General features: G+C 36.7%; 3 protein-coding genes and 1 non-coding gene across 5 annotated transcripts; 2 read left to right on the top strand and 2 right to left on the bottom strand.

Moving 5' to 3' along the window:
* Positions 1-2,156: 2,156 nt before the first annotated feature.
* LOC107761396 (uncharacterized) lies at positions 2,157-9,516 on the bottom strand. Of its 2 annotated transcripts, XM_016579620.2 has the most exons (10): positions 9,380-9,516; positions 8,098-8,291; positions 7,547-7,852; positions 7,203-7,425; positions 6,448-6,594; positions 6,239-6,363; positions 4,804-5,008; positions 4,179-4,432; positions 3,187-3,259; positions 2,157-2,537 (listed from the first exon to the last, which is right to left on the bottom strand). In XM_016579620.2, the coding sequence occupies exons 2-10, from the start codon at positions 8,199-8,201 to the stop codon at positions 2,361-2,363; spliced, it is 1,614 nt and encodes a 537-aa protein (XP_016435106.1). In that variant the 5' UTR covers positions 8,202-8,291; positions 9,380-9,516; the 3' UTR covers positions 2,157-2,360. The 2 variants fall into 2 exon arrangements, with proteins under 2 accessions (XP_016435106.1, XP_016435108.1); XM_016579622.2 differs by lacking the exons at positions 2,157-2,537; positions 3,187-3,259 and adding an exon at positions 3,689-3,861.
* Positions 9,517-11,153: 1,637 nt separating this feature from the next.
* Positions 11,154-11,239, top strand: TRNAM-CAU (transfer RNA methionine (anticodon CAU)). Its single transcript is given in 2 exon segments — positions 11,154-11,191; positions 11,204-11,239. It is a non-coding gene; the product is annotated as a tRNA-Met (tRNA).
* Positions 11,223-17,716, top strand: LOC107761397 (guanine nucleotide-binding protein-like NSN1). The gene is made up of 9 exons (XM_016579623.2): positions 11,223-11,518; positions 11,611-11,855; positions 12,827-12,944; positions 13,072-13,245; positions 13,717-13,934; positions 16,002-16,269; positions 16,369-16,548; positions 16,653-16,864; positions 17,071-17,716. Exons 1-9 carry the CDS (start codon positions 11,500-11,502, stop codon positions 17,452-17,454), a joined length of 1,818 nt encoding a protein of 605 aa, XP_016435109.1. The 5' UTR covers positions 11,223-11,499; the 3' UTR covers positions 17,455-17,716.
* A 1,347-nt stretch (positions 17,717-19,063) lies between these two features.
* LOC107761398 (putative disease resistance protein RGA1) lies at positions 19,064-22,252 on the bottom strand. The gene is given in 2 exon segments (XM_016579624.2): positions 19,064-20,055; positions 20,057-22,252. Coding segments are annotated over 2 exon segments (2,472 nt in total). The 5' UTR covers positions 21,892-22,252; the 3' UTR covers positions 19,064-19,418.
* Between the last annotated feature and the right edge of the window lie 294 nt (positions 22,253-22,546).

The following is a 22,546-nucleotide window of genomic DNA, read 5'->3' as shown; positions in this document are numbered from 1 at the left end:
TAACCCTTCCCAGAAGCGTCGTTTAACCTCCTCATCTAGGCCCACATGCGGCGCATAGGTGCTAACGATGTTTAGGGTGCGCTCTCCAACCACCAACTTAATAATCATCAATCTATCATTCACTCATCTAACCTCAACTACAGACTCTCTAAGTTCCCTATCCACCAAGATGCCCATTCCATTCTTACCTTTCTGGACTCCTGAGTACCAAAGTTTATACCCGTCCACGTCCCTCGCCCTCGACCCTACCTACCTTGTTTCCTGGACACACGCTATATTGACCCTCCTCTTCTGGAGGATCTTCACCAACTCTATTGATTTACCCATCAATGTACCTACGTTCCATGATCCAATTCTCAACCTACAGACACCCTTGTTCCCTTTACCTCCCTTGCCTCCTGCCCCACCCCCTAAACCCTGCCCTACCTCCCGCCCCACCCCCCGTTCCCCCCGAGGACATGAATATGAATTAGGCCAAAGAAAAGAAAGAGCATAAGAATGAATATGAATTAGGAAGACAAGATTAGAAGGAAACTTGTCTTGCCAAAAATCAAATTTTTATATGCATTTCATTACAGTAAGCGTTCACTATGCTCTCATTTTCTTTGAGCTTTTTTTGGGGAGGGTCAACATGAATTATGAAGTTTACAAATGCTTTTTACCTTTTTTTTCTCTAAAAATTTCAATATTTTCTAAATATCTTTAAACCATAAAGCTAACTATAAGAAATTTTGGGGCCCCTAGAATTTGGGGTGCCTCAAGCCAATGCTTTACTTTCTTTGGCCTCAAGCAGGCCCTGCAAGGGATCTAAAAAATTTACAAGTGATTCCGCATCCTCTATATATTTGTCAAAGACAAAAAACAATTCAGCTTAATTCTTTGTATGGAACTATTTTTGCCCACTAATCTATAGATATGCAAGTGAACCTGGACTTTACTGGCATTATTTGAATATCATGACCCACTAATCTTAATATCAACAAATGCTAAATATCTCTATGAGTCTAATCTTGGTGCCAACTTGACAAAAATATTTATCTTAGCCATTTTCCAGGCTATCTATATTATATCCATAACAATGTAAAACATGAGTAGATATATAATTGCCAATAAGCATTAAATAAATTCCAACATCCCGGGGTGGGGTGGTGGGGTTGTAGGAGGCATGTCTTAATCTAATTTGGTTGATGAGGTACAGATGAAAAAAATCATAGTACTATTTTTACGGCCTTTGCATGAAACCATAAAGCAAAATAATAATAATTGTACCCGTTGGATCACTATAAAGCTTCAGCACCTAGTTTTTGGTTTTTTCTTCTTTTCTTTTCTTTGTGGGGACTAGAGAGGGGCATGGGGCCAATAATGCAGAAATAGACGTATACATTGGTCCCTATTTCATTTTTTTTCCAATTAATCATTTGGCATTCAATGACCCACGTACTGACCCGACTAATTTGGATCAGCTGCAAGCCTACTATGAGGGAAGAGGTAAAGTGCTCATTATTCATTCTCATGGCTCGAAGCCTAGGTCTCTAATTAGGGTATTGGAGAAATTCCATCCTATCAGACCTCTTGGTACACTGATTCCTAATTGAAACACTGATTTTGAGCAGCAGATTCTTTTTTTCTTTTCTTTTTCTGGATTTTTTGGAGCATCTTGATTCACATACGTTTCTTTCTCCTTAGTTCCGATCTTCAAAAGTGAAACATGAAGCAACAAACATCTCAAGAGGAATTGAATAAAAGTAACACATGCTTTTTCTCTTTTGTACTGTCGAATCTTGCATGCCTGTATGACTGATAAGTATTGACTGAGCTAACTAAGCATGCATCATAAAAGTACCAGTGTAATCCCACGTGGGAGGGTAGTGGGTACGCAGACCTTACCCTTGTTTCGGAGAGAGAGGTTGTTTCTAATAGTGAACACATTTATAAATTTCAAAATCTTTATTTTAAGATTTATTACCACTCAAGAAATAGTTGAGGTGAATCCATGATTTGTATTTGAACGGCTCAATCTTTAAAATTCTTAACACTAAACTGGCTATACTTCTGAAATTATGGGTTCATATTCATATTTGTTAGAAAATAAACTGTATAACCCTGATAATTAGGTCTCCTAGGGAAAGTGAAAGTTCAAAGTGGGAAAAGGTTACTTTATGCAAAGTGAAACACTATGAAATAGTGTGAATTAATTAGTGTATAACAAGAATTTTCTTAGAGACTTATCGTGTAAAGGTGGTAGGACACAACAGAAAGGTTATCCTCTGAGATTACTTTTGCTTTTCTACCCACTCTTATTACCTACCCTGGTCTTGTCCTTGTCTCCAATGTTTGCATCCATTGGTTTCCATAATACTTTAGTGATTTGTGCAAAGTTGCAAACGTGCTAACATTTTGGTGATTTTATGAACTGAAAATTCTTTAGCTCCAATTCCGGTGGCTAGCCAAGAGTTCAAATACAGAGAGTAGTGCAACTTCGAGCTCGACCAATGTTGTAGACAAACAAAACACATCCATTGTTGGTACTTGAGTACCTTGAGGCAAAGTGGAAAAGTAGCAATCAGAGATGCTACTGAAATCAAAATGATAAGACTTTAACTATATATAGCAGAAGCTAAAGAACTACTCTAGTACTCAAAGTGTGTGGTCAAATGGCAAAACTTATTCCCAGTAGCTTGACTCGCTCGTTGCGAAAAGAACATGTAAAAAAGTAAAGGCAATAGTGCTTTCATTGAGCACTGAGGTTATGGAATTCTAAAAGCTTTGTTTTCTTTTCTTTTTAATTTTTTTTATATATAATGGTTCACAGATAGCTAAATAAGTTGGGACTAACCTTGAACGAATACAAAAGTAACTCTGCAGATGAAAGATAGAACAATAGCTTCTAGGACTTTCCTTCAACTATTAGTTTCAACTATTGAGAGCAAAACTGAAGAATCCTAGCTACAAATCGAATTTATGCTTCGAATGGGCCCAAAAAGATTGACAATGTTCTAAGTAATACTGTATTCTTTGTCAATACATGTTTAAGATAATGCATGGGGAAAATTTTGTAGCAAACACAAAAAGGAGACTGGCCAGTGCCTAGTTCTTCCACCGCAGGGATTGTCTTATCCCAGTGTAAATAAGCCCCAGTGATCTCCCTATCAAACAAACCAGAAAGAATGAGATTGCATCACTCACCTTAGCGATAACAGTTCTCACCAATGGCATTGCAATATCAGCCAATTCAAGGAAAAGACTGTAGTAGTATCTCCTGTAAAGGATAAGAAACACAGGTTGGTAAGTTAATTTTCTTTTGGACAATGCCTCCACAGGCAAAGAAATTGGGACCTATAGAGAATTGGAACATATTCAGAAATATAACAAGATGACGAGACTAATAGTAACTAGCGTCTGATTTAAAATAAAAAAAATAAGAGCAGTTTTCCCAAGTATTCCAGGAATAAGACTTTTTGACCACAAACTGCAATTAATCATTCAATAGTTTCAAAATCCACATCGACAGCACATGAAAACCTCAATACCAACTAAAGACAACTTGACAACCTCAATATCTGAAATCAATCATCTCATGATTCAACATTTAACAGTCTTAGGACTAACTTTTTTATATAAATTTGAACTGTATTTCTTAATCAAAAACCACTAACTAATACAGTTGCCAACCACGAATTTTTATAATTTCCTCAATCGTCAACACTATTCTGGATTCCATTTCTTCGTTTGACACTGACCCGCATTTTTGAACTATTCTGGATTCCATCAAATCCTTGGTTTAGAACTATACATCTTCACCTGAATGTCCGGAATTACAAAATGTAACTCTCAAGTAAAGCAGTTACGCAGTTCCTCTTCCTACAATTGAAATAATCTCAATCAAGTTAAATTTCGGTCTGAGTTTGATTCTTTGTTTAGTGAGTCAAGAACTGGAAAACAAAAGCTTAATTCTTCTAACAGTTGAACTTTTATTCTTTTAAATGTTAAAAGTAAATGTTCTGTTCTAACATCCAGTCTCAAGTAGCATGAGTAATGAACTAGAATACCATAAAACATTATCACTAAGAATCATGTAAATAGCCGACGAAGACCCAGAGGGCTTCACAGTGGACACAAAGAAGAAAAACAGTCAATGTGATATGGAGGAGGTATGAGCTGCGAAGGCCTCTACTTACCACCCAGTCAAAGCCCTTAGTTCCTTGGTCCGCTTAACAGGCACAGATATTTGGTCGATCACAACAACATTCAATTGACGTGACACTGGTCTAGAACTTATTACATTAAGCTTCTTCCACCAATTAATAGTTTGATCCTTGTCCTTGCTAGATTCCTCAACAAGTTGGTATTGAAATATGCACAAGTCAAACCGATCTTCATACATGGAGACAACTGCTTCCATGTTCTGATGCAACCACTGATTGAGAGCAACCTGTTAAATATTTTAAAATGTGACATTAATCTCAGCTTCTTTTATAGTATAAATAATATGTTCCTTCATTCACTGCTGGTGGCTTATGGTTGTATACTCTAAGCCATTTGTGATTCTCACAAAGCAGTAAAGCGAAAAGCACAAAGAACAAGGTCCATGCAACGTGAAGCAAAAAGCAAGAAATGAAGCACATGCTTCTTTGAAGTGAAGCGCACACTTGTAATTATTCTCAAAAAGAGCAAATGTGACTGTGTGAAGACTGAAGACAAGTTCTATATAATGCAGAGAGCATTCGGTCTCATAGCATGAAGCATTGACTTATACATGAATGCAATAACCAAATATATGGTGCCATAAGCAAAAGTTAATACCTCGTTGCGTAACTTCTGAAGTGCTCTGGTTGACATTGTACATAAACTCAAACCAAGGTTGTTCATTTCATTTGACATGCTACTATCAACAGAAATAAGGCCCAAATACATACTTGCAATCCCATCTGCTAACATAATCACCAGATCCTCCAGTATAGAGACCCCATGCTCCATAAACAAGCTGTTATCATAAAGGTCATCCTTCCTGTCATATTCAGCATTACAGCAAATTAAGGCATCTTTTTGAACAATTTTCTTTCTTAGTCAGGACTGGTTCGAAACTCAGAAGGAACATCTAATTAAACCAATTAAGAGGAAAATGTAACATAGTAACATATTAGAAGTTCCAGTTCTATTTATGTGGAGCTACAGTTTACCGCCATAGATTAAACCAATTAAGAGGAAAATGTAACATAGTAACATATTAGAAGTTCCAGTTCTATTTATGTGGAGCTACAGTTTACCGCCATAGATCTCCATTTGAAAAGCACTTCAAAGTCAGCACATAGTAAAATCAGCGTTGTTGAGGCGCGCTTTAGTGCGCGTCAGTCCTGAAGCTGGGTATAGTGCAACATAGGCACTCCCCTTTCCAATACAGACACAAAGGCAGTAAGCGCCGGAAGATAGAACAAAACAAAAATATAGTTGACAAAGTGATATCTTAATTGTTACAAGAATGTTAGCAATATGTATGTTAATGATAAGGAATTGAAAATCACAAATTTAGAATAGGAAATTAGCCCCTTAATTTTATATATTAATTTGTTTTTTTTTGTAACTGAAAAATTTGTTGTTTCCAACTTCGAAACTCGGTGGATATTAGGCCCACCTCTCTACCTACTCCACGTAAATACCAAACTTGGTTCAGCCACCAAGATTCAAACTCATACTCATGATGTGCGACTACACGTATCTCGGTTGTACAGCCTTAGCCCTTGAACCAAAGATCTAAGGGCTTATCTAAAATAGAGAATTATCTAAGGAATTCTCACAAAAAGATAAAAGATGCAAATGGGTCACTGACTCCTCCAACAAACCAGAGATGTAAGAAGCTTTAAGGCTAATGGTAGCTCTTCAGTGACAAGAGAGATTCAAACTGCAAATGAAGAGTAGCTATTTTTACCATATCTATGACCGTAAGGTACACAGCTAAAACTAAGACATGGAATAGTGTTTAGGACCAGGTAGCAGTTAGCGAACCAAACAAATCAAAGCATTTTCAACCCTCTCAAGGACAGTGGTTAATAAAAGAATACAGAGTGATAACAACACCCAGTTCTGCTAAGTACAAGATACATGAATAATGCAGAAATTATTGTTGATGTCAGGGTTAAAATACTACTTCATTTAATCAAAAAGAAGGTAAAGAAACAAAAGAACACATCCTAAAATCATAGTAATTCTAAATTCACACGACTGGAAGAAGTGATATTACCTGATAAAACCAAATCTAAGAAAACATATCAGTTCTGCATACAGATCCTCCTTCCCTGACTTTTTTATATTCATCAGGACATTACCATGTCCATCTAACTTATCAATCACAATGGAGAGACATTCCTGACAATATATTGGAAGAAGATATACCTAAGTAAGTCACAAGAATGTACTTAACAAGAAAAGGATATATTTTTCAGGTCATACCTTGTTGGTTTTGTTACTTTTTAGAAGCAGTTCCTCTTCCAGCCAAGTTACACATAAAGGCTGACATGAGTTCTTAATGACATCATTATAAATGGCCAAGAAATTTCCCTTGCTTAAGGTAGCAGCATTCGCGGATATACAATCAACCTGTAAAAGTTGCAAAATCATAAGTGATGACAACGAAACCACCTGCTTGTGTAGACAGAAAGAAATGGAAAATAGTCAAAGTGAATAATCATGAGTACTCCCTGCTAAAATCCTACTACAAAATTAAAAAGTACACTCCCCCTGTGCAACGACCCGGCCGGTCGTTTTGTGTATTTGAGCCCCATTCCCCATTCGATACTCCTCGTGTGTGCTGTTGTTATGTGACTTGTGGGGATGGTTGGTTTGATTCCGGGAAGCTTTTGAAGTGAGTTGGAACACTTAGTTCCATTGTTGGAAGCTTAAGTACCTCCAGTATCACACAAAAAGTAATATTGACCACGGAAAAAATGACTTAAAAGTATTCTTAGAAAAAGTCAAATCCTGGACACAACCTTGAGGGATGGCATGCATCAATGAAATGGTATTGCATCAAATGCATCAATGAAATGGTATTTGACATTTTCCTTTATCTTCTATAAGTTTCATTAGTAATTACATTTAAACAGCCTTAATTACCTAATGTGTGATCAAACAGAGAAATCTTCCATTCTAAAAAATCACCAACGTTCTATTCAAATTCACAGGGCAATAATAGAGACAGTGCCTGCCTCTTTCTTGAGTAACTGAAAAGATGCCCAAAGTAACCTCAACCTTGGACCCTCGGCAAGAGCATATAAATTTGAAGGCTGTCTTCTACGGTTTTGTTCGAATTCAACAGGTGCAGCACCAAAGTCCAATTCTTCTTTTGCAGAAGACAGAGAACTCAGGAGTTTTCCTTTCACTACATCCCAGGCAAATTTTGTGTTAATGTCATTGTCCTTTCTCCTGGCACTGCAAATAAAAGAAGAAAATATCAGCAATAAAAAATGATACGTAAATTAAACCAAGTCAAAGAAGTGAGCTAATAATACTACTTGCATCAGTAAAATGCCTCATCTAATACCGTTCTTACCTACCAGAAGAGGAAGTCCCATCACTGTCCACATTTTTGCTTTTGATCTGTTCTCTAGTATTTGAAGGTATTACACCAGCTAGATATGTAAGAAAAATACTAGTCATCAGAAGCATTTGATCAATGGCAGGAACCAATTCAAAAGTTATTGCTACATCAGCATTAACAAGAGAAGCGACGCTAAAACCCCTCTTGCAACTATGCATGTTTGGTCTGCTCTCCAGTTTTGTTAAACTAGGAGTAATGAGCTTCGATATATTTGATGAAGGCAAGCGAGATACTCCACAATTTCCAAAGCAAAATCCCCTGAACCAAAAAATTGCAAAGTATCAGACTACCACATAAAGAAATTTTTCATAAAGTTGGCTGTTGAATAATAAAAGAGGAGAGCATATTAAATCAAGAACAATTAAACAGCGTAAAGGGCACGTATCTTTGAGCATTCCCATCAAGTCTAACAACCAAAATACTAAGAGGATAAACAAGCTTCAAGCTTATAATAATGCACATCAGTCAAATAAAACTGGAGTTATTGAAAGAGGAAATAAGACCTGTGTATCAACATAGCTGAGCTTTTAGACACAGAGAGCTGCTCTGAGAAATTTCCTTTGACCAGCAGCCTAGAACTTGATGGAAAGGCCACGAGTTCTGCCATCTATATTTTGCAGTCTTCCCAGTCAGAAGATCCTGTTGCTGGTTCGCATCCTACGAAAGGCCCAATCTGTCTTGGTTTCCAAAGCAACAGCTACATAAAGCAAAAATAATTTCATCGGTTGAGAATGTAAGAAAATTATGCTCTCCTACAATGCAAGAATAAAACCACAAATATGCATCCTAAGTGATCTACAGAAGCCATACATTGTCCTTATACACATATATTCCATAAGAAAACATATTTGCTTTCTGTTTTCTGATACGTACATATTTGCCAATTGTATTAATACATGGCTCATGGAATTCTAACAAACTGTTTACCATTTTTGTGATCAGAAAGGCACCAGAGTCACTCCTGTACCCCTGCTCCCATTCCCTCTCTTTGAAGAAAGAGGCAGCTAATAGAGGTACGGGGATCGATACTTGTCACAAATGTCAATCTTACATGTTCTTATCAGAAAAAAAGAAATAAGGAAGCCAGCTAGCTAGATAACTCACTAAACTAAACATCCTGCATCAGAAATGACCTAAAATGCACCTTACATACATGCACATTGTAACCAGACTACGGAAAGCTAGAACTAACACTTGAACCCTTCAAGCAAACTACAGTCTGCTCTTATCAGCAGGACACCAAAGTATGACATAAGATACACAAGTGCACTTATGGAGGAGCGCTTACACTGGCAATTCATAGAGTTCACTTACTGCATTCCGCTCGAATTATAACAAATAGTTTTACAGATTTTTTAAATATATTTTTATACTTAAAGTCCAAACTATTTTCCCACGGATATAAAGGTGTTACTCCTCCTCTATTACATTGAAAATAGAGAATTCAAATGCATAATGTTGCAGAATGTGGTTAAAGTCGTGAAGCACATTAATAAGCTACGGTTCATTTACCGCCTCATATTTCATCAACATACCTATACACTTGCTTAAATTGATTAGTGCTTAGACATTTTGAGCAATTGGGAACTTGAAATTGAGAGTGAACAGTAAGTACATAGCTCGTAAATGAACTTGGAATTGGAAACGACGACATAGAGCGTAAGTACATAGCTCCAGTAGTATGAAAAGTAACATTAATAGAGAAGTCAAATGAGGAAAATGATAGCAAAAAGCAAAATAAAGTAGTGCCATTGATGAGGATTTATGGATGAGAAATGTGCGTACCTTGAGCTGGAGATAACCAACAGAATGACCCGACGAAGAACCGAGGTGGAGCTGTTTTCCCTTTTTGTTTTTTTGATACCCAAAGACTTTTTGAAATTAAAATTTACATACTTCATTAGTCATTAGTCCCTTTTCACAAGACACATTTTGCTTTTTAGTTGGTTCAAAATAACTTATATTTTCGCTATTTAATAGGAAAGCCATCGCATTTATCTATATCGCTTAGCATAGTCCGGAGCAACAAATCGTGTTTTATTAATTAATTTTATTAATCAATAAGGACGAAAATATAGCTCATTTTTGTAATAATAAGAGCATAATTAACTCCAGAAATTATCGAGGCATATATGGATCATTTTGCATAGTGCATGAGCAAATCTAACCCTTTTAAACACAAAAGATAAAATTAACGCAAACGTTACAAATAAATAAATATATGGCATTATACATTTTAACAATGAGAAGTCTATTGTCACCGGATGATTATAATTTTGAATGTTCTTCAACGGTAAATTGTATTTCAATGGTTATATTGTAATTGTAATGACGCGCATACATATAATTCAAATTTCGATCTTTCATAAATAAATAAATAAAAAAAAGAAAATTTTCATAAATCAGTATAGTTTAATGACTATTAACTTTTTATAGCTACCATATACACATTTACTTCTTATAGCTAAGATTTCGTTGCTACCAGATTGTATTCGTTGTATTCGCGCTACTGTATTCATGAATACAATCACGTAATTCGCCTAATAAGTAGGGAGTCCATCTGTTTAATAACGTAAAGAGGATCAACTAGCGTGTATCACTCCTAATTTACAGTTGTTTAATTATGTATTCCATCTATTCACGCGAATGTATTTATAAATACATAATGTATTTATAAATATAGTGAGATAATACGCCTAAAAAATAAGGATTACGGGTGTTTAATAACGGAAAGCGCAATATTGAATTGTATTCAATTTCACTATATTGAATTCAATTGTATTCAAAACAACAACAAAAATAAGAAATAAGGTGTATACCGTTCTATTCAATTCACTGATATTTATTAGTCACTATTATACATTGTATTCAATTCACCATATTCAATTTGACTGTATTCAAATAACAAAAAGTCACAAAACAGTTATATTTGGCTGTATTAAAAAAATATAAACCTTCGGAATACATAAAATACAAGCGAAAAAATAATGTATTTATATAAAAAAATATAATATATTTAAATATATTTGTACATAATACAATGTATTTATATCATTATATGTGACTCAATAGCAAGGAAGAGAAGAAAGTTCGTTGGAGATGACGCTTTCCGTCCAAGCAAAATACTATATACATTGTATTAAAGCTAAAAATGGAGACGAACAAAAATCCGGCCCTCAAATTTTCTATGGCGACTCTGTTTCAGATTCCAAAAGCTCAATCTGTAGCCATGGCCATATCTGTTCGCTTACTCCCCCTTCACTTCAAATCTATTATTTTCGCTTCATAAAGTCCACCATCGTCATAAAGAATGGATGCTACGATGGTTGTCTTGATAGAAAAGGGAGAGAGATTTGAGGGAGAAGAGAGAGATTTGAGGGAGAAGAGAGAGGATTTGAGAATCTTGATGATACAGAGAGAAGGAAGAGAGAGAAGGAACATAACATGCATATTTCACGCCTCAATGGTAGAGTATAAAATAAATACCCATTTCCGTGTCAGCAGTTCATAAGCTTATAGCTACATTTAATTGCAAAGACAAACGAAGAAACAGACAACTGGGGTGGTGGCGCAGTTGGCTAGCGCGTAGGTCTCATAGCATATCGAGTGATCCTGAGGTCGAGAGTTCGAGCCTCTCTCACCCCATTTCTCTTTTGCTTTTTGCAGTTTCTGAGAGTCGAGCCTCTCTCACCCCAATTCTCTTTTGCTTTTTGCAGTTTCTCCAATTTAAGGACCCATCCCCGCTTCGAATAAACTCGAAGACCATTGCCTATTTGACCCTCGTACACGAAACCCGACCTTTTCGGATAGTTCCCCCTCCCAAAACCCTACCCCTAACTCATAAACCCTAAGTCAATTTCCCACTTCCTCTCTGAAACCGTACACTTCTTTTCCAGCAAACAAAAATGGTGAAGAAAAGCAAGAGTAAGCAAAATTACTACTTTTATTCTATCAATATTTATTCAATTTTTTCTTTTGATTTTCGGTGTTGAGTTTTTTTCTTTTGGGTGTTGCAGAGAGTAAGAGCAACAGGGTATCACTGAAGAAGAAGTACAAGATTATAAGGAAAGTAAAAGAGCATCACAAGAAGAAATCCAAAGAGGCGAAAAAGTTGGGCCTTAATAAAAAGAGTAAGGCAGAAAAGGACCCAGGAATCCCCAATGATTGGCCATTTAAGGAACAAGAGCTTAAGGCTCTTGAGGCTCGTCGTGCTCGTGCTCTTGAAGAATTGGAGCAGAAGAAAGCTGCCCGAAAAGAAAGGGTAATAATTTTTGTCTATTGATGTGTTTTTAATTCTAAACAAAGTATAGTATATGTTGAGGATTCATATAGCTGACTTTAACTAGTTTGGAGCTGAGGCGTAGCTGTTGTTATTGTTGTCAAATAGGTCTGATGCTTTGCTTCACCAGATTTTCTGTAATTGGAATGTTATCTTACAATTGAGAGGCAGTGCAAGGGTTGCATTGACTTTGGTACCATAAAAAAGCGATCTTTTTTGCTAAATATTCAAAGTTTTATTGATTGAGGCTTGTCACTTTAATCAGGCTCAACTTGAAATATTGAATGGCCTTTGTGCGCCTGCATTTTCTCTGTATCATAAAAAAGAGATCTTTTTGCTATATTTTCAAAGTTTGATTCATTAAAACTTGTCACACTAATCATGCTCAACTTGAAATGTCTAATGGCCTTTGTGCGGAATCTATATTGGGGACTCAAATAGCAGACTCCAACTAATATGGAGGCATAGTTGTTGTTATCTTTGTAATATGGTTTTGATGCTTGCTTCACCTGATAATCAGATGTTCTGTAGTTGGAACATTATCTTACAATTGAGAGGCTGTGAAAGGGTGGCATTGACTCGGGTATTCTAAAAAAGAGATCTTTTTGCTATGTTTTCAGAGTTTGATTGACTAATGCTTGACTGCTTGTCATGTAATCATGCTCCACTTGAAATGCTGAACTGCGTTTGTGTAAATCATACAAATAATTGTAGAATCCACTGATTTTCACAGGTTATTTGCAAGAATAAATTGATTTAAAAATGTTTTACTCAATTAACACGATATCCTTGAAGTGGGTAAGAGACTGCATTGCCATGCTCATTTTATGGTGGGAAAAATATGTCTTCCCTAGCGGATAGCTTTTCTTGATGTTTATAGTTTTGTCTTCCCACAATTCTTTTTCTTCATGGTATTTGCGGCAGTTATTTAACTACCATGCATTGGCTTCCAGGCTAAGAAGAGAAAGCTAGGACTAATTGAGGATGATGATATGAATAAACCTGCAGATATGGCTTCGATGGTGGAGGAACGAGAAAATGACGATTCAACTACTTTTGTTAAAATCCGTGGTATGCCAAAGCCTTCTTCTATGCTTTGTCTTTTGTCATGGGTCAGTTGTTGGAGGAAGTGTAGTGGCTTTGGTTCTTTACCTCTTATTTTTCTCTCTGGCCTCTTACACTTGCTTGTCTGATGCAGATAACTCGGAAAGAGCTTTCTACAAGGAGTTAGTCAAAGTGATTGAAGCTTCTGATGTCATTTTGGAAGTGCTTGATGCTCGAGATCCTCTTGGTACACGCTGTCTTGACATGGAAAAGATGGTGATGAGATCAGGACCTGAGAAACATCTTGTCTTGCTCCTCAATAAAATTGGTATCCCCTTGTTTTACTTATAGCATTATCTTGTTTCTACTTGAACTTTCATTTTATGGTGAAACCAATCATAGATAGCTACATACCATTTTCTTGTACCCATGTGCTGTGCTATACGAAGTAAAAGGTTGTTACATGAAGTTCGTGTTTGACGAGTGATGGTGACTTATAGAAGCACAAAAGAAGTGGAATGGTTTTCTCAGTGATACAAGTTTATATGTGGATAAATATGTATATATTTACTTGATCAAAATTATGTATATATTTGCACCTCAAATAAAATAATATTTGCACCTCTGCTTCTTCTTTTTGATATAGGTCACTAGACCTTTTCCAGGCAGGCTTTGCTTATGCAAAAATTTTGCTAGCAAGCGTCATTTAGCTTATGCATTATCTAATATGATGGTTTGAAAAGTTACTTCCTACATTTCATAGGGATGACATTATTTACTCTTTTGACTTTGTAATCAGATCTTGTCCCTCGGGAAGCTGCAGAAAAGTGGCTAAAGTATCTGCGAGAGGAACTACCAACAGTTGCTTTCAAGTGTAGCACCCAAGAGCAAAAGTCAAATTTGGGCTGGAAGTCTTCCTCAAAGGCTGGAAAAACTACCAATCTTTTGCAGACAAGTGATTGCCTTGGAGCTGAGACTCTCATAAAATTGCTGAAGAATTACTCACGGAGCCATGAGGTATTTCTAGGATCTTTTTCTTTTTGGGTCTCAGTTCTGGAATGCGCCTTGACTTGAACTTCTATGTTTTGTGCACTGTGTCTACTCATGCTTCTTATTTGGTTGCATGCGCAAATCAGCTACATTTATTCTCACCTAGGTTCCAATGTTATCAAGTTGAGTCATTGTTCAATTCCATTCTAAAGGATCATGACATTATGACTTTTTGTACTCTGTTTCTCAACCTACAGCAACCCCCATCCTTTATGTGGACTGACAACTGGCTATGCAAAGGTCACATTGGTGGAATTTAAATTGCTAATTTTGTTACACTTGCATTAGGTCTGGGAAGGGGAGTCTTGGCGTAACTGGTAAAGTTGCTGCCATGTGACCAGGAGGTCACGGGTACGAGCCGTGGAAACAGCCTCTTGCAGAAATGTAGGGTAAGACTGCGTACGACAGACCTTTGTGGTCCGGCCCTTCTCCGGATCCCGCGCTTAGCGGGAGTTTAGTGCACCGGACTGCCCTTTTTTTGCATTAGGTCTGGGGTTTGCAGCGACTTGTACGTCAGTGTAGGAATAAATATGAGATATAGAGAACTTAATTTGTCGGAAAAGTCAATTGTTGCAGCATTGGAATTAGTAAGGACCAAATAGAGCAGAATGGATATAGGAATGGCAAGCGGGGCGGGGGCGGGGCGTGTTCTGTCTTAACCCGCAAAATTTCTACCTGCCCCGCATAGTTCTTTACCCACGTTCACCTGCCCCGCATCCCACCCGCGTCCACCCGCCCCGCCCCGCCCCTAAAATTTTTATTATTTTAAAATTTGTCTTATTTTTATGTTTATTCATTTTTGCTTTCAATTATATTTATATATATGCCATTGTCAATCTAAATCTTTCACTTTTAACGGTAAGCAATTAAGTAGATAAGCATACAGAAGCTAAACACTAAGAGTGAACGTTAATAACAAAAAGATAGGTTTTCTTTTTTGCTTTATAATTCACTTAAGTATTTGTAAATTAAAGCTGGATTTTGTTACTATTTGCCAGAAAGATAAGCCCAAAAAAATTGAAAGTTTTCACCGAAATCAGAAGCTAAATCCAAGTAACAGATTAAATCAAATTAAATTCTTAATGTATTAATTGCTGTGAAGTTAAGTCTACAGGTTTAGGTGATAGAACGATTTCAAGACTTAATATGATTTGATTTCTATATAAAGAATTTGAATCTTCTGCATTCTATCACTGATAGAGAGCTTCAGGCTTGTGTCTTTAGAGGTAGAACCAAGAGGGGAACAGCAAAGGCTGAAGAGAATTAACACAAAGTCACAAACCCGCACCGCACAGATATTTTAAAAAATTATTTTGACCCGCCCCGCACCGCATTTGTCTAAACCTCCCCCGCCCTGCATATGTCTAAACCCGCACCGCCCCATTGCCATCCCTAAATATATATGAAGGATTCATATAGCTGACTCCAACTAGTTTGGAATTGAACCATAGTTGATTGATTATTCAATTCCACTAGCCTCCTGGGATGGCAAATTTCCATGGGACATTAGATAGATGCTCTCTGATTCCAGTAGATAACCCTGGATAAAATTTAAAATCGAAGAAGCGCTTCAACTCTTTAACTGTCTCTCCATCCTCCTCTTCACTTTAACCTGGATATCTTTCAAGACTCCTATCTCAATATGTCCGATCATGAACGGTAACTTGCTTCTAGGTATCTAACTTGCGCTTTCGTAGCTTTTCAACCTCAGAAATCTGCTATGGTGTGCAACACCTTAGATGCATATAGTTAGGTGCCGCGGCCAAATGGCTGTCTTGACTCTTTTTGATGCACTTTGAGTAACTTTTTCCATAATGCTGATGGCATCTTTTTCCCGATGAATTTCTTGGATTTTTGGGTGTTTGCAGAAAAAGGAAGGAATTAATGAAAGAAAATAAGGAAATTTAGTGTACTGCATAGGACTTTGGCGTATGGGACACTACCAGTCTGTCTTTAGTCAATGCTGATGTAATTTTAATTGCACTGTTTGCTCTAGTCTTGCTGATTCTGTGCTAATGGTAAGTCTTGCTGCAGATTAAAAAATCAATCACTGTTGGTATCATTGGTCTACCAAATGTTGGTAAAAGTAGCCTGATTAATAGCTTGAAGAGATCTCACGTAGTCAATGTTGGTGCTACACCAGGATTAACTAGATCCATGCAAGAAGTCCAGTTAGATAAGAATGTTAAGTTGTTGGACTGCCCTGGGATTGTGATGCTTAGGTCATCATCACAGAATGATGCAGCTATTGCTCTTCGAAATTGCAAGAGGATAGAGAAGTTAGATGACCCAGTTGGTCCTGGTAACTGGATTTGGTTTTAGCATCTTTACATAACTTTTATGTTCTATTTCAATTAGTATATCAATGCGGCTGACTTTGCTAGTACTGTGGTTTGTGCAGTAAAGGAGATTCTTAAACTGTGTCCGGCCAGGATGTTGGTATCTATATATAAGGTTCCTAGCTTTGAATCAGTCGATGACTTTCTTCAGAAAGTTGCTACTGTTAGGGGTAAACTCAAAAAGGGTGGAATTGTCGACATCGATGCTGCAGCGAGGATTGTTCTGCATGGCTGGAATGAGGGTAAGTGTGATAACTGCTAGTTTTCCTCCAGGAGAGATTTGAATTTGAAAAAGACGCATATGTCATGCATAAGCTAGTAGTTTGATGTCTCTGACACATTTCAGGGAAAATACCGTACTACACCATGCCCCCCTCTAGGAACGAGGGGGAGCATTCAGAGGTAAAGATAGTTTCAGAACTTGGAAAAGAGTTCAATGTTGATGAAGTTTATGGAAGCGAATCCTCGATTATTGGAAGCCTGAAATCAGTCAATGATTATCACCCAGTTGAAGTTCCATCTAATCACCCTGTTAACTTTGACGAGACCATGCTAGAGGTAAGTGATTTCCTTTTAGACTTTCTTCTTTTTAGATCAGTCCTTTTTAGCATTCTTCTTAACATCCCGTGAATTCTGTAACTGCTATTCACTTGCTCTGCAAATCAAAATCTTGCCTACAGTGCTCGTTATGCACAAATAATACTGTAATATTGTTGGTTCCTGAAAAAGTTGACATCTATTAACAATGCATGTTTAAACTGCAGGACAATTTGGAGCAGCCAGTGACTCAGAGTGATAATGCAACGGATAACCTTGTTAATGAAGACAGTGACGAGGCGATGGATGCAGGAGAAGATGATGCAGGCCGGACCAGTGGCAAGAGTGCTAGTAGCCGACAAAATGAGAAGTTATATACTGAGGAAGGCATGCTAAATAACAAACTTAGAAAAGCTGAGAAGAAAAGGAGGAAGAAAGACAAAGCCTCTACTACCAGTGATATGATGGATGATGATTATGACTTTAAAGTAGATTATTTCAAGAAGGAATCCATCATGGATGATGCTGAAGATGATGTGATAATTGATGAAAGCAAGAAAAACAGATTTGAGATACCATCTGGGATTGGGAATGAGTTGGATAATGAATGAAGAGCTGCCGCAATGAATCATCGTTTTTGGCGGTGTACAAAGTTCCTCGGTACTTGTACTGGTGGAAGATACTACTGCGCTGTTGAACTCGAGGTGCGCGTAAGCGTGCTCTACCTCTACGTCATTGAAAAAAGAAAATTGTTGTTTTTTATAGGATAGGATCTCATGGTGGAGTAGTTATTTGCCCTGTAATTTTTTTTTATTTGAGATTAAAATTTTCCAATTAACTGCATAAAATTAAGGCAATTATATTTTAGGTAAACTTCTCCTGTAGATATATATATTGTTTTTCTGCCAAACAAATTTTATCACTTGGGAAATCAATAAAGGGAAAAGGAGTCATGAAACTCTACACTATTAAATAGTTGGAGAAGGGAACAGTTAGCTTAGATGAGAAAAAGTACTTAATTAAGATGTAAGCATGTACGAAGTGCATCTTGCCTGAAAAGACCGTTGCCGAATAGTACGTCCATTTAACATTGAAAGAAAATACTCTAAAGTCTGGAATCCAAGAATACAGTAAATTAATACAATCCGTACGTAAATTAGAAACTCGATCTTTTAGAATTTAAATGAATTGTAGTATTAAGTCTTCCTAAATAGCTGAGGAAACAAGCCTTTTAATTAAGATTTAATTTCTGTAGTGTAAAAAATATATATTTAAACATTGTTTTCCATCTGTCCAAGCCTTACTGAACAGAATTACCTGGTACCTCTTCTCGTGCCGCAATTGAACTCTTCAAACATGAAATCAGCCACTAATGTTTGTATTAGGATATGTTGCCTACATACATTAGATTTTACTTTTACAGTGTCTTTTAATGTTCAAGCGGTGAAGAGAAGAAACCGTGTTCCATAGAAAGGTGTTTTACCTAGTTTCTCCCATAAACACAATTCTTCAGTTGTTTGTTCTTAAGGGCGAAGACTGACTTTAAATTAAGATTTTGCCTCTTCGACATAAAAAGCGCAATCAAATAAAGCACTATATGATGGCTGTAAATTTATGGGTTTCAAGAGGTCCATACAAATATTTCAAATAAGCAACTAATTTCTATACTGCATTTTAAGGATATTGACAATAGCAGCAACTAAAACATTGATCTTATCTGAGCTGAGCATCTGGACATAACAGAGTCTAGAATGCTCCCACAATAGCAAATGATGTCTGTATGTAACACAGAAGTGGAGGTAATGCAGCTAGTTCTTGTCAGTATTACCAGAGTCGGAGCCAGAATTTCAACCTTATGGGTTCTGAATTTTAGAGCGGCTACTTCAAGTGTTAGTGACTGGGTTCTAAATTTAATATTTGTACATATTTAGTGCATTCTAAACACCAAATACACTGTTTGATCAAAAGCTATTGGGTTCGATCGAAGCCGTAGTTTGGCTTGTGTCTTCGCCTCTGAGTAGTACCAAAAGAAGAGATGCAAGAAAAAGCTTACTGTTGAGAAGGACATGTTACCTAAGTACAATATATAAGCAAGGGAATTAACAATGATACCAGAATTTATCATGATTTGAAGAAATTTAGAAGAAAAATAAGACTTCACAAAAAGTGAAACTACGTCCACATTGTTCTAGTAGTCACACTTAAAATTTGTAAAACATGTTTGGATAATCTTGCACAGTGTTATTAAATGTGAAAAACGCAAAAAAACTCCAATGTTTGTTAGGGCTTTAAGCGCAAAGCACAAATAAAGTGTGGGCTTTAATGAAAAAAAGCGCAAATGGAGAAAAATAACAAATATGTATGTGTAGTCCAAGACTAATATCTATAAGCATGAATACCAAATATATGGACAAAGAAATTGAAGAAAATTTATGATAATATCAATTGCTTAGTGTCAGAATGTCTTAGAGCCTTGATGACAACACTGAAGCGCCTGCTAAGCGCTCAACATGTTTTGAGCCTCGCTTCAAGGCTTAAGCGCACCTTTGATAACACTGATCTTGCACCTGTGTCATTAACATCCTCCACTTAGCAATGGACAGTCGATTATATGGACTTCGGCATTATGGTTGTAGATTCCTTGGGGTATTGATGCCAATACAGGGCAATCCTCTATATACAGCCTCTGAAGTGAAGAGCAATTCTGCAGCCATTCTGGAAGCACCGCTAGGTTGGGACAATCGGCAACTCTAAAGTACTTCAGTGTTGCATGAGCAGTATCTTTAAGCCCCAATGGTAGAGTCACCAACTTAGGGAGCCCCATTAGAAGCAACGATCGTAAACTTGTTAGGCCTACCATTCCCTCTCCATCCATCAAATCAAGTTCTTCACAGTTCCAAATCCATAGCTTTTCAAGTGAAGTCAGGTATCTAATACTGCTTGGAAGAGAATATAAACTCCGGCATTCATAGATACGCAAAATCCGAAGCGCAGTAAACTGCTGCACCAGTTCTGGCTGCAATTTTGGGAAACAACACTTGAAAAGAAGCAAAAATTGAAGAGAAGGGAAAGATTGTTGATTCTTCCCTGCTGATATCTTATATGTAGTCAAATACAAGGTCTTCAAACAGATTAACTTTTCAAAGTCTCTTGGCAACTCCTTAAGCTGTTCACAATTAATGAGGTTAAGAGTCTGCAAATTTACTAATTTGAAATTTCCTTGGGAGAAACTTGATGTTACCATTGTCACTAAGGTTAAGATATCTTAATTCCTTCAAGTGACCTATTGAAGTTGGCAACTCCCCAAAATCTAAATTGTTCAAGACTAACACCCGAAGGCATTTGAAATTTGATAACATTGTCTTGACAAAAAACTTGTTTACAGGTCCAATGTTAAATGAGTAAGAAAAAGACCTCAACTTTTGCAAAGAAAGTAAAAATCTTGGGAAGTGTTTCCTAGACATATCTTCTGCATGAAAAAATAAGTGGCGAACTCTTTCAGAAACCACAGAGGCATTAGATTTCACGTTTAAACATTCAGAACCTGCCACTGACTGTGCAAGATCATGCACAAGATTGTGTAACTTACAAGCCAATATTTCTCCATCAAAAGCTTGTACCACATCTAGGAAGCAAAACCTTGATAGTAACTCATCAAAGTACTGATTACCAATATCTTCCAACTTCCTGGATCCGTTTGAACTCTGTATAAATCCTTGAGCAATCCAGCGGTTGATGAAGTCCTCTCTCGGAATTTCTTGACCTTTGGATAACATGGAGCAATAGGCAAAACACTGTCTTAGATGTGATGGCATCTGTTCATAGCTCAATCTCAATATTGGTAAAATATCGGATTGTTTCTGTTCGATCTCCCATATCTCATTATCCCTTATCCGCAACCATTCATTTTCATCTGTTTTCATATACAATAACCTTCCCAAGGTTTTCACAGCCAAAGGCACTCCTCCACACTTTTTTACAATTTCTTTTCCTATTTCTACTAGATTAGGCAACAATTTGTCCTCCCCTACAAATGCACATTTCAAAAATAAAGATAAGCACTCATCATCAGCAAGACCACCCAAATAGTAAGGTGCAACTGTTCCAGTAATCAAAGCAACCATCTTACTGCGTGTAGTGACAACAATCTTACTACCTCTAGAACAATTCATCAGCAACTCCCTCAAGTCCGTCCACTTGTTTTGATCTTCATTCCACACATCATCCAGTACAAGTAAATACCTTTTCGATCGCAAAACCTCACTCAAATGACTTTGTAATTGGTCCATATCTAGGTGGCCAAAACTCTCTCCTGTTGCAGACCGCAGAATTTTCTCAATTACCTTACTCAGACTAAAATCTTCTGAAATACTAACCCACATTCTCAGGTCAAAATTCTGAACTACCTTATTATTGTTATAAACCAACTTAACAAGTGTGGTTTTTCCAAGCCCTCCAAGTCCAACAATAGGAATCACAGAAATATTTTCCTCTTCACGAGCATCTATGAGCTGTTTTACTATGTTTTCTTGATCAGTTTCTCTACCAATAATATCGGAGGCCCTTACAAAGGAATGTGTTTGTTCTCTACAAATATTCTCAACTGGATTTAGATAAGTATGTTCAGTAAAATGGAAACTTTTTCTATCATGTGCAATCTCATTCAATAGCTCCCTAATCTCTTTTACCTTTCTACCAATCTTGAATCGATAAAAAATTGGATTTGAACTTGAAAAGAATTTTCTTACCTTCTTCTTAAGGCTTTTCTGAAAATGCATTTGTAGTGTTAGCTGTGTTGACAAATCATCGAGCAAATCATCGACATCATAAACAACATCTCTTAGCTTTTCCAGCCAATCTCTCACTTCATGGTTCTTTGCCTGCTGCTCATTTGCATCTAAAAGTACAGCTTTGATTGTGGATAAAGTGCTCTGTAATTTTCTTAACTCAGTCTTAACATTCCAAGCTAAACTGATCTCATATACAGCAACTGAAGAAACTTTTGCCAAAACTCTTTCAATGATGTTGAACAAGAAAGTTTCTGCCATGGATTGTAAGAGCAGCACTTACCTTCTCCAAGTCAACAGCCCTTTGAAAAGTGATGCAAGTTTTTATAAAAGTGATCTAGTAGGCGTTTGGACATTAAAAAAATTGTAATTTTTGAAAAAAAATAGTATATGGGGTTAGGTTAGAAAAAATAATATTTTAAATTTGAAATTATGTTTGGATATGTATTTTAATTGAAAAAATGGTGAAGAATAAAATTTTATGAAAATTTTGAAAAAGTGGTCAAAACTACTTTTTGGGGTCCGAAAAACTCATTTTCGACACATTTTAAAAAATAAATGGACAAACGGGGCCTTAGACTAATATTTTAGACCTACTATTGTATTTTTGCAACTACACACTTTCTCGGAATAAGAAAGCCGGAAGGTGATAATAAAAAAATAAAAAATAAAAATCCCTGGATCAATGATCAATCTAATAGTAGGAGACTATCTAGTTTGGTTTGGAGATTGGGTCAACCCCGTGTGATTATTGGGGTAGGTGTAGTTTTGAGCCAAGTAAGAAGTACAACTCAACCAAGGAAAATATATGGCGAAAAATACTAGAAATTGTTGCTTGTAAATACCAATTATCTGTACATATGACTATATGAGTGTATTAGTAGACTACAATTAATACTAGTATTCTACAGTATTT

This window comes from Nicotiana tabacum, chromosome 22, assembly GCF_000715075.1.
Source record: "Nicotiana tabacum cultivar K326 chromosome 22, ASM71507v2, whole genome shotgun sequence".
Taxonomy (NCBI): Eukaryota; Viridiplantae; Streptophyta; class Magnoliopsida; order Solanales; family Solanaceae; genus Nicotiana; species Nicotiana tabacum.
This window is presented reverse-complemented; position numbering and strand designations above follow the sequence as displayed.

Excerpts from the sequence above, each read along its gene's own strand:
- LOC107761397 (XM_016579623.2), top strand. Across the intron at positions 13,935-16,001 it reads ATTACTCACGGAGCCATGAG|ATTAAAAAATCAATCACTGT; the intron begins GTATTTCTAGGA and ends GTCTTGCTGCAG. Across the intron at positions 16,270-16,368 it reads AGATGACCCAGTTGGTCCTG|TAAAGGAGATTCTTAAACTG; the intron begins GTAACTGGATTT and ends TGGTTTGTGCAG.
- LOC107761396 (XM_016579620.2), bottom strand. The coding sequence starts at position 8,201 with ATGGCAGAACTCGTGGCCTTTCCATCAAGTTCTAGGCTGCTGGTCAAA. Across the intron at positions 6,364-6,447 it reads AAAGTAACAAAACCAACAAG|GAATGTCTCTCCATTGTGAT; the intron begins GTATGACCTGAA and ends ATATATTGTCAG. Across the intron at positions 2,538-3,186 it reads TGAGAACTGTTATCGCTAAG|GTACTCAAGTACCAACAATG; the intron begins GTGAGTGATGCA and ends CTTTGCCTCAAG.